This window comes from Solanum pennellii, chromosome 7 (assembly GCF_001406875.1).
Source record: "Solanum pennellii chromosome 7, SPENNV200".
NCBI classification, from domain to species: Eukaryota; Viridiplantae; Streptophyta; class Magnoliopsida; order Solanales; family Solanaceae; genus Solanum; species Solanum pennellii.
In genome coordinates this window covers 31,204,607-31,215,958 of record NC_028643.1, presented here as the reverse complement: position 1 = coordinate 31,215,958, position 11,352 = coordinate 31,204,607, and the positions used below count along the sequence as shown (strand labels likewise).

The 11,352-nt window shown below is 36.0% G+C and overlaps 1 protein-coding gene across 1 annotated transcript; it reads right to left on the bottom strand.

Annotated features, from left to right (window-relative positions):
• Positions 1-2,635: 2,635 nt before the first annotated feature.
• LOC107024957 lies at positions 2,636-5,009 on the bottom strand. The gene is made up of 4 exons (XM_015225861.1): positions 4,318-5,009; positions 3,835-4,066; positions 3,281-3,780; positions 2,636-3,014 (listed from the first exon to the last, which is right to left on the bottom strand). The coding sequence occupies exons 1-4, from the start codon at positions 5,007-5,009 to the stop codon at positions 2,636-2,638; spliced, it is 1,803 nt and encodes a 600-aa protein (XP_015081347.1).
• Positions 5,010-11,352: the final 6,343 nt, after the last annotated feature.

Below are 11,352 nucleotides of genomic sequence, written 5' to 3'. Positions count from 1 at the left end.
ATGATGAGAATAGGCAATAACCGACATAGACCATGTTAGAAACTCTACGCTTAGGGTTTTGGATTTATTGTTTAGGGTTAGGGTTAGGGTTAAGGTTAGGCTTAGGTTTAGGTTTTTCTTTTTTTTAGGTTTTGATTTGTGGTTTCGGATAAGAAATGTGAAATTTAAGGTTTAATGTTTAATTTCTGGGTTTTCGTATTTTAGACTTTGTTTTTTTTTTAACATAGGGTTTAGAGTTTAGGGTTAGTGTTAGGGTTAGGATTAGGTTTATGGTGTAGATTTGTTTATGTTTATAGTTAAGCTTTAGCATTTGAGGTTAAAAATCTATGGTTTCTTATTAAATGTTTTGGTTTTGGTATTTTGGGCTTATAGTTTGGGGTTTATTATTTAGTAATAGGATTAGGAGAAGGGTTAGGTCTTTGGTTGTTTTTTAGGTTCTTAGGTTTCGGGTTTAGGATATGATGTTTAATAACAATGGTTTAGTGTTTAATATTTAGTTTTTTTGTATTTTAGGGCCTTGGATTTAGGGTTTTTTGTAGGGTTAGGATTAGGGTTAGGTTTCCTTTTTAGGGATTAGGGTTAGGGTTAGTGTAGGCTTTGTGTTAGGGATAGAGTTCAGATTATTTAATTTTTTTTTGGTTTTTCATTTTGGGGTTTAAGATTTTTGGTTTAAAATCTATAGTTTAGTATTTATTGTGGATTTTGTTATTTTGAGCTTGGGGTTTTGGGTCATTGATTTAGAGTAAGGGTTAGGGTTAAGGTTAGGATTAGGGTTTGGGTTAGAGTTAGGGTTGGTTTTTTTTAGGTATCAGTGCTTTTGGTTTAGAATTTGAGGTTAAAAATCTATAGTATAGTGTTTAATGTCTACGTTTTTGTATTTTGGACTTAGGGTTTTTTAATGACTTAGGGTTTTGGGTTTAGGATTTAGTGTTAGGGTTAGGTTAAGGTTTTATGGTGTAGTTTTTTTTTGTTTATGGTTCAAGGTTTAGAATTTGAGGTTCAACATATATTGTTTAGTGTTTAATGTTTGGGTTTTTGTATTTTAGGCATATGGTTTGGGGTTTATGGTTTAGGGTTAGGGTTAAGGTTAAGATAGGGTTAGGATCAGTATTATGGTGTAGGTGCTTTTTGGGTTTTATGTTTCGGGGTTTAGCATTAAAGGTTCAAAATCTATGGTTTAGTATTTAATGTTTCCGTTTTGGTATTTTGGGCTTATGGTTTTGGGTTTAAGATTTAGGGTTAGGATTAGGGTTAGGGTTATTGTTTTTCGTTTTTTTAAGGTTATTGGGTTTAAGTTATAGGATTTGAGGCTTTATATCTATGCTTTTGTGTTTAATGTTTCAGTTTGGTTTTTTGGGCTTTGGGTTTGAAATATAGGGTTAGGGTTAGGGTAAGGGTTAGGATTAGGGTTAAAGTTTAGGTTAGGGTTAGGTTTTAGTTGATTTTTTATTTTAGGGTTTGTGGTGTAAGATTTAAGGTTTAAAATCTATGTTTTTGTGTTTTATTTCTGGGTTTTTGTATTTTGGACTTAGGTTTTTTTTGACATAGTGTTTTGGGTTTAGGGTTTAGATTTAGGGTTAGGGTTAAGATTAGTGTGAGGGTGTAGGTATTCTTTTAGGTTTTATGTTTCAGTGTATAACTTTTGAGGTATAAAATTAATGGTTTAGTATTAACTGTTTGGGTTTGTTGTTTAGGGTTAAAGTTAGGATTTTAATTAGGGTGTTTTTTAGTTTTTTGGGTTTAGAATTTAGGATTTGATGTTTAATATAAATGATTTAGTTTTTAATCTAGGTTTATGGTACTTTGGGCTTTTGGTTTAGGGTTTAATGTAGGGTTAGGGTTAGGGTTAATGTTAGGGTTAAGGTTAAGTTGTTTTTTCGGTCTTAGGATTGGGGATTAAGAATTTGAGTTGTAGTATCTATAGTTTAGTGCTAAATGATAGGATTTTGGTATTTTGAGCTTTGGGTTTAGGGTTAGGCTTCGAATTTGGGATAATGGTAGGGTTAGGATGTAGGTTTTTTTAGGTATAATGTTTTGGGGTTTGGGATTTTTGGTTTAAAATCTACAGTTTAGTGTTTAATTTTGGGTTTTGTTTTTATAGACTAGGGGTTTCAGGTTAGTGATTGAAGGTTGGGGTTAGGGTTAAGGTTAGGGTTATAATAAGGGTTAGGGTCAGGCTTTAGTTTTTTTTTTATAGGTTTTAGGATTTGTGGTTTACGATTTAAGGTTTAAAATCAATGGTTTAGCATTTAATATTTGTTTTTTTTTGTATTTTTGACTTAGAGTTATGTTTTATACTTTTTAGGTTAATTACCCTTGGAGGGGTAGGGGCTGAGCAATACCCACAGGCCTTAACATTAATAACAAAAACAAAATACAAGAAGTGGGGCATAAACCTAACCTCAAAACTATGATGGTTTGGTGTCAACTTTCCAAAAAGAAAGTCAACTTCCCCCCTTACACAAAAGAGGAATAAAAAATACTAAGTACCTAGAAGAGAGGACTCCTCTCCATACATAGCATCTAAGAAACAGAAAAAAGGGAGACTATCCCTTTACATTTCCAAAAAGAAAAAAGTTAACCTATCCAAAGAAGCTATAATTCTTTTAATTATAGCTAAGTTGAAAAGATAAAATCATGGAGGATCTTTAATTCTCTTAATTTTCTTCCTCCTAAGACTTGGCATTTCCATAAGGTCCAGATGATCATATACCCTTGCTTCCTTAGGTAGTTGTTGGTGGCTAAAGTATACCTGAGGATTGGTTGTTTCATGGCTCTGTTTGGAGAATGCATCAGCAACCAAGTTTTCCTCTCTATAGACGTGTGTGTATTTGAAGTCGTACGTCTGGCAGATAAAATTTTGCAGCCTGCCTAGCTGAATTATGAGGTTCCATTGAGGGGATGCCTGTGGGTTTATCCATTTTACGACAAGCTGTGAATCCCGCTCCAATACAATGTTCCTGTATCCCAGCTTCAATGCCCAAGTCAGGCCTAAAATAGCTGCCTCAGAGTTGCTGCAAAGGCCATCAACAGTTGGCCATTTTAATCCATCAAAATACCTCACGCGCCAAGCCAACCCGGATGGTCAAGAGCACTGCCATCACTGTTGATCTTTGATCCATTCATCTGTGGGTTTGTTCCAAGATACCAAACTTACCTTGGTGTCTTGGAAACATCCTTCACATTTCTTGATCAAGTCAGTTCATTTGGCTGGCCAGCTGATATGGGGAAATGCTATGCTCAACATCTTGAAGTTGTCTTTGTAAATTGCATATTTAACCTTGCTGATATTTGTTGTTTTATTACCATATTTGCCTGCGCATCTGTTATTCCATAAGTTCCAGCATATGAAGATAGGGGTGGCCTGTAGAAGCATCTTGAGGGCTGCATTGTTGGTCTTTGCTGACCACCGGTGTTGAAGAAGCTGCTGCAGTGAGTGGCATCCATGCTAAATCCCTGTTCTTGCTGCAAAAGTACTCCATACTTTCGCAGCGAATTGGCCTGAGATAAGATGTGTTGAATGTTGTCTGTACGTGCATTATCAAGACGACAAAAACACTTTGATGGATCAATGTCAAAATTATTTAGTTTGTCATTAGTAGGGAGTTTACCCCTTAGGGTCCTCCATAATAGAAAAGAAACTTTAAAGGGGATGTTTTTATGCCATAACAGAGAATTAAAATGATACTTGACCCTTTTTTCCCTGATCTCCTCCCAAGCTGAAGAACGTGTAAAGTTGCCATGATTATTGAGCTTCCAGATTGCCTGATCAGGGAGGTGCTGTTAAGGGGGAATTTATGTGGTAATAATGTTAGAGAATTGGCTGGCTTGTGCCTGTTCTATCAACTCGTTCCAGTCCCATTTCCTTTCTTCCCAGAAATTATCCACTGTTACATTGGTCATTCTTTTGCTATTGTTGGAAAATTGTGATAGTGGGTCATTTCCAAGCCAATTACCAGTCTTAAGCTTCCATTGGATATGTTTTTCCACATGTTTTCTTTTCATAAACATTTTCTTCCATGTCAGAGATTCTCCAGTATCCCACTTTTGTTTAACTGGATTGGATCTTTTGCAATATTTTGCTTTCAAGAAGTTACCCCACAAGGTTTGTTTGGTTATGAAAATCCACCACTGTTTGAATTGAAAGGCCATACAAATAGGTTTTAAACTTCTCGTGCCTACTCCCCCTTCATCTTAAGGAAAGCTAAGATTCTTCCATGATGCCCAATGGTATATCTTTCTCCCATTCCACCATCCCCAAAAGAAATCTACCATTAGAATTTGGATATGTTTAAGCACATAGGATGGAGTACTTACTGCACATAGTAAATGTATGTGTATTGCCTGTAAAACAACCTTTGTAAGAACTGCTTTCCCTCCATAATTAAGTTGTTTGGTTTTCCATCCTTAATCCTGCATACAACTTTGTTAACAAGATCAGAAAAGTAAATATTCCCAGGCCTACCAACAAATAAAGGGTAGCCTAGGTAGGTAATAGGACCCTTCTTTTGTTTGAAGCCTGTGAATCTTTTAATTCTATCTCTAATTCTATTGAAAGCATTAGAGTGTAGCATAAAATGACTGTTGTCTTCATTGATGAGCTTTCCAGAAATCTCTTCACACTCCTTTAAAGCTTTAATTAAGATTTTCAAGGTTTTGTGCCTTCCAGAGGTGAAGAGTATTATATCATATGCAAAGCTCAAGTGATTTACTTGAGGTCCCCTCCTCTCCATGCAGAAGCCATGATAGTCCGGATTAGAATGTAACTTGTTAAGGGACCTATATAACACTTCCACACCTAAAATAAATAGGGCAGAAGACAAGGGATCACCTTTTTTGAGGCCTCTTGTTGAATCAAAGAAACCGTACCTCTTACCATTGACAATGATTGAGTACCCAATTGTTGCCAAGATTCTCCATACCAAATCTATGAAAATTTCATCGAACACCATTTTCCTTAGAACCAAGCAAATGTATGACCAAGAAATCCTGTCAAACGCCTTTCCCATGTCTAGTTTTATGATGACATTACTCCCAACATTGGGTTTCTTAATATGGTGGATGATTTCCTGATTAAGCATAATGTTCTCAGAAATACTTCTACTTTTGACAAACCCGGATTGATTGCAAGAAATAAGAGAATTTAGAAATAATCGTGCTAGTGATGTTACTCAGACTTATAGGCCTAAACTCAGTTAACTTGTTAGGATTACTAATTTTAGGAAGTTGGACAATACAAGAATGGGAGAAATCTTTACGAATCATATGCCCACTAAAGAAGGCCTTAACAACTCCCATTAAATCATCCTTGATAATGTGCCAACACTTCTGAAAAGAGTAATCATTCATACCATTAGGACAAGCTGCGGAATTAGGAATTATAGAGAAAATCACACTTTTAAGTTCCTCCATATTGGGCAGACTAGTATGATGGTTATTTTGTTCTTGCTGATCATCCTTGGAATGCATTCCAAAGTATTTTCATTGAAAAACTTTTCCTCACCTATAAAAATCTCCTCAAAATGAGCACAAGCAGTCTGGGAAATTTCCTCTTCATCTTGTATCCATTCCCCCTCTTCACTTATAATCTTGTGCACAAATAATTTCGTTCTTCTTCCTCTTATAATGTAATGGAAGTATTCAAAATTTGTGTCACCATCTTTGAACCAATGTAGTTGGGTTTTCTGTTTCGAAATAGTATCCTCCAACTTAAAGAACTTGATATATTTAGCTTTAATTTCATGTAAGGCACTTCTGTTAGCATCAATTTGGTGTATAATTTAATCATCCTCTGCCTTGTGAACCTGGTCCTCATACATTCTGCCATTCTTAGAAATATCCCCACACTCTTTCCTTAACAAAGCACTAAGGGTGTTGGCCATCCTCTTCATGTTCTGATGAAATCTCCACAGACCAGTACCATCCACCTCCTTATTCCAACAAGTCTGCACAGTTTCCATAAAATGATAGTTGTCCACCCAACAATTGAGGAACTTGAAATACTTGATGTGATTTGATTCTTTGGAAATCATTTCCATTAAAAGAGGACAATGATTCGAACCAGTAGAAGACAGATGAGTAATAGTTGTTTGAGACATACTTTCAATACAACAGTCATTAACCATTGCCCTGTCAAGTCTCTTCAAGATTCTGTGATTAATACCTCTCTTATTGGACCATGTGAATTTGTGGCCACTGAAACCAATGTCCACAAGGACACATGCTTCAATAACAGCTATAAAATCCATGCTTTTCATCATATTGTAAAGTGCCCCTCCCAGTGTTTCCTCCACTTCAGTTATGACACTGATATCACCTACCGCACTCCAAGGTTTAGTGTCCTCATTGGCATGCTGAAGCATCTTTTCCAAAAGAGCTCTCCTCAGATAATCCTTACACATTGCATAAACAAAAGTTGTAATGATCTGCCTCTGTAACTCATTATGTTTTATGTCGTAAGTGATTTCTTGTTCATCTTCATCAAGAATACTACAGTCACTATTATTGCTCCAAAAACCCATATCTTACAATTATAGTTGCTAGTCGTATTTTCCACATTCAATTAAACTTTGAAATTCAGTACATGAACACTATCTGAAAAAGGTTCCAAGATAGTGATAATTAATAATTGGTGGAGTTTGCAAAGCATTTTGAGTCTCTCCGACGCCACTTGGGTGTTCATTCCTCTCACATTCCAAATGATTGTACTAATCATTGGGAAGATCTAGAGAAGAATAACCTAGTATTTGGTATGCCAGCTGTGACAGTGTTGATGTCTGGATTCTTGAAAAGAAACTTGTCATGTTTGAACACTTTTGGAGATAAGCCTTGATTTTTTGAAAACAGTTTAAGCTAATCTTCTAAATCCTGATTATTCGAAAGACTGAAGGCTTTAATCAGAGCATCACTAGTCTCATACTAATCATCCGGATCATCTAGAGACTGGTTGTCCCGATCCAATTCATCTACATTAATATTCACAACATACTCAGCAATCAAAGGTATAGTATTAACTTGACATAATTGTGACCTATTATCAGGTAGATCTGTCGGAGGAGGAGTAGTGTATCTAGTCTTCAAAGGTATGATATCTAAACCTGGGTTGTCATTGATTATCAAAATTTTTTTGCATGGTTCCTCCCCCTTTCCTTGAGTTTGTTTCTCATCACTGTTCTGTTGTATACATTTTTTCTTTTTAGCAGCATCCCTTTTTAGTTTGATTCTTTTGTTTTTTTCTCTTGGGGGTTCTTTCAGGAGTTCAATTGTCCATTTGCTTCCCTTTATCATTTGTATTTGTAACCTTGTCCTTTCCTTCACCATTTTCATTTCTATCTTGTTATTTTTCCTTTTTAGTTTGTGTTTTCTATTTTCTTATTATTGCAGCCTGCATCTATTGTTTATCCTGTTGTGGTTCCTCTTTAGTATGCTTATTCCTAGGAATGTCAATGTCTCTAATGTCTGGGCTAAGGTTAGTGCTCAAGCCCTCATGCATAAAATGAGGCAAACTCCCCCCTTTTGGTACCTCTTTCCTGCAAGTTCGTAGGTCCTCCTGACTCCGCCCTTCCATACCTCCAAAAACTTATTCATAATTATTCAAAACACCAAAAGAGTTAGGTTGAATAGCTATGATACATGAATTTCAGAGTGCTGGATTCTGATCAGCTGTTCCTATGATCATGCTGCTTCTGTTTCTATTTCCTTGTGAGGATGTCTAGTTCCTGTCTAGCTGCTCCTCTTGATTTTCTGCATAAGGTTCCTGCATCGACAAATTATTGGAAGAATTATATTGGATAATGAACCGATTTTCATGTTGTCTTACTGTTTTTCTCTTCTTGTGTTTTGGAATTCTTCCTCCTCTATGTGTGCCATTCTTCCTCTTTTTGCTGTTCTGTTTGTTTCTGCTTCCCCTTATCATTGTTGTTTTGTTTTCTTTTTCCCTCATTCTCCTTGGTCTAAGCTTAAATATTCTCTTTCCCCTTCTGATCTTATTGTTCCCTGCTTCTGTCTTTTTTCTCCTTTTCCTTTTCCATCCTTTGTCTATAATCATCATCTCTAATCTTTGCTTTGCATTCATCTACCTAATTTCCTTGATGTCTACAATACTCAAAATAAGGTGGGATATTTTCATAATCCACAAGCTGCCAAATTCCTACAGTGTCATCCTCATTGTCTAAACCAATCCACACAAGTCTTGGCCTGGGTTTAGTCAAGTAAATCTGCATTTTAACTTTTGCCATACCTGCTATTGTTCTTGTAATACAAGCAGTGCCTGAATATAAAATTTGCCTATGTTTTGTAGGAGGGTGATAAGGAATGGTTTCTTGAAGCAATGCCATGCAGCCCTTGTAAGAGAATCCAAACTGGAACAATGGAAGTTTCTTCCTCTAGAATAAACAATGGTGTCCAAGCCTATAATATCATATGTTTACCCTCAATGGTCATCCTTTGTTGAGTCCAAATAGTATTGTAGTCTAACTGATTTTGAAGATCATTAAACACATGCCTTGAATTATAGTGAGCTATACTAACCCCCCCCCCCACACACACTTTTTTCGGTTTGTTGAATAAAGCTCTTCCTGATGAGCTCCATTTTAGGCATTGTTACGCTGAACGTTCCCACCAAAGTATATTTTCAATTCACTGCTAAAGTATGAACAAAATTATAAAAATCAAAGATGAGTGTAGGTTGTCCTTTGTTGGTAGTCTGTCTAGGAGGAGTTTTGAGCACAATGCTGTGTTCTTGAGCAGCATAAATGTGTCTCAACCTTGCACCCAAGGTCTGAACAACAGTATAGGAAGAAGGTTCAGGGATTTTTCTTTTTGGGAGTAGGTTGGGAATGGTTTCTTAAAGGAGGATTTTGATTATCAAAATTGCTAGATATTTTGGAAAATCTCTATGGTAATTGATTTGACCTTTATTTTCCCCCACATTACTGTGATTTTTTTCTCCCCTATCACTATCCTTTTTCCATTAATTGTGCTCATTTTGATTCCTAGATTTATTAGTTAAATTTTTCTATACTACATTACCAGAATCATCAAATACATTTCCCATGGCATTTTCATGCACATGGCTAAAACTAGAATAATTATAATTCTGATTTTGTTTAAGATTTGGTTAAGGATACTTACTTGATTGTTGTTCCTTCTCTCTTTCGTGATTGCAATTCTGATTTTGTTCTTGTATCTTAGTTTACATAGGTCGATCATTGTGATCAACTTGCATACCTGATTGTTGCTCCCTCTCCTCTTGCATACGAATTTGTTGTTGTTTCAGTATATTAACATCCGTGCCTTGATCATTGGAGTTATCCTTCATACCTGCCTGCGAGTGGTTTTCCTTTGTTATTGTGTTATCAGTAGCCTTTACTCTAAACGAGAAATTCGAAGAATTTTCCACTTCAATCAGTTCTCTTGGCTGAGTTAGTGATGTGCCTTGTTGAATATTGCTAGCATTCTCAGGTGTGCCTTTTCCAGTCACTTCCCCATGTTGTATTTTTGACATGTGTTGCATATAATTTCCCATTGGATTATAGTCTTGGGGAGGTTTATTGAATACATTAGTGGTACGCACACCTTGAGTATCAAACTCTACTTCATTTTTCCCATATTCAACCACTTTCGTTCGACTAATATTTGAGTCACCGGAATTTTATTCGCCGGCGACGTGGCCATCCTAAGGGGTGGAAATTGTTGCAGTAGAAGAGCCTTTCCAAGGGGAAAAAATACCCAGAAGGTATTTCACGTCGAATCAATTGTGAAGTTGTTCGATTTTGAGTTCAAGTTTTAACATTTTTGTGACTTCTCAAGAAACGAAGTTCTTGTCGTCGGCGACTTGAGCATCCTTTGGGGCTGAATTTGTGGTGGGAGGTGCACCTTTCCAAGAAGATAATACCGCAGGAGGTTTTTCACCTCGAATCAGTTGGGAAGCCATTCAAATTTGGGATCTAGTTTTAGGGAGGTTTTTCGCAACTTCCCCCGAAGTCGCCGTTTCATTTCTCTCACTAAACATGGCAAAATTACATGATTTTTAGTATATTGTTGACATTGATGAGGATAATCATCTTCTTTATTTAGTCATATGGATTCAAGGGATGTAATTTTGAGATTCCCTGCCATTTCCCTCTTGGAGTTCGCACTGTTCATCGCTTCATTCAAAGGTGAATTCCCATAGTTGTGAGATGAATTACAAGGTGATTCTTGTTGTATTTTGTTCGTCTCCTTCATGCGTCCCTATTGGCGCTTGTCCGGCGGCCTACAGGCGGCTTGCGGCGGCTCATGTGCCGTCTCTATTTGGCTGAACTAGCCGTTGGAGTCAGCAGCTGTATTTTCCTAGAGAGCGCACTTTTAGTGAGATAAATTAGAGAGAGAATAAATTCTGCAAATGAGGAAGCGATTTAGAGTTTTATTTTTTGACTTAGGGATTAGGGTTTAGGGTTTAGTGTTACAATTAAGGTTAGGGTTAGAATTAGGTTAGGGTTTAGGTTTTTTTTTTAGGTTATATGGTTCTGGGTTTGGAATTTGAGGTTTTAAATCTATCGTTTAATATTTAATGCTTGGTTTTTATTATTATGGGCTTGGGATTTTGGATATATGGTTTAGGTTTATGTTTTTTTTAGGTTTTGGGTTTGCGGTTTTGGATATTAGATTTAAAGTCTATGGTTTAGTGTTTTATTTCTAGGTTTTTGTATTTTTGACTTGAGCTTTGTTTCGGACTTAGTGTTTAGTGTTAGGTATAGGTTTAGGGTTATTTTTTTTAGGTTTTATGGATAAGGGTTTAATATTTGTTGCTTAAAATCTATTGTTTAGTATTTGATATTTGTGTTTTGGTATTTTGGACTTAGGGTTTCGGATTTATGGTTTAGTGTTAGGGTTTGAGTTAAGGTTAGGGTTAGGGTTGGAGTTTTTGTTTATTTTTATGTTTTTTGGTTTAAGGTGTAGGATTTTAGGTTTTATAATGGTGTAGTATTTATGTTTTGGGTTTTTGTAGTTTCGGGTATTTGTACTTTAGGCATTGGGTTTCGAGTTAATGGTTTAGACTTAGGGTTAGCGTTACGGTTTGGATTAGTGTTAGGGTTAGGTTTGAGGTATTATAGGTTTTAGGGTTATATCTTTAGGATTTGAGGTTTAAATCTTTCGTTTAGTGTTTAATGTCTGGTTTTCGTGTTTTTTAATTAGGTTTATTTAACATATGGTTAGGGTTAGAGTTTTTGTTTATTTTTATGTTTTTTGTTTTAGGGTTTAGGGTTTAGGATTTAAGGTTTTATATCAAAGGTGTAGTGTTTAGGTTTTGGGTTTTTGTACATTAGGGATTGTGTTTCGAGTTAATGGTTTAGAGTTAGAGTTAGGGTT

What these genes read in the sequence shown, in the direction of transcription:
- LOC107024957 (XM_015225861.1), bottom strand. Translation starts at nt 5,009, where the DNA reads ATGGGAAAGGCGTTTGACAGGATTTCTTGGTCATACATTTGCTTGGTT. An exon ending in ACATACATTTACTATGTGCA is followed by an intron (nt 4,067 to 4,317) that starts GTAAGTACTCCA and finishes ATATTGCAAAAG; the next exon opens with ATCCAATCCAGTTAAACAAA. An exon ending in GGAACGAGTTGATAGAACAG is followed by an intron (nt 3,781 to 3,834) that starts GCACAAGCCAGC and finishes CCCCCTTAACAG; the next exon opens with CACCTCCCTGATCAGGCAAT.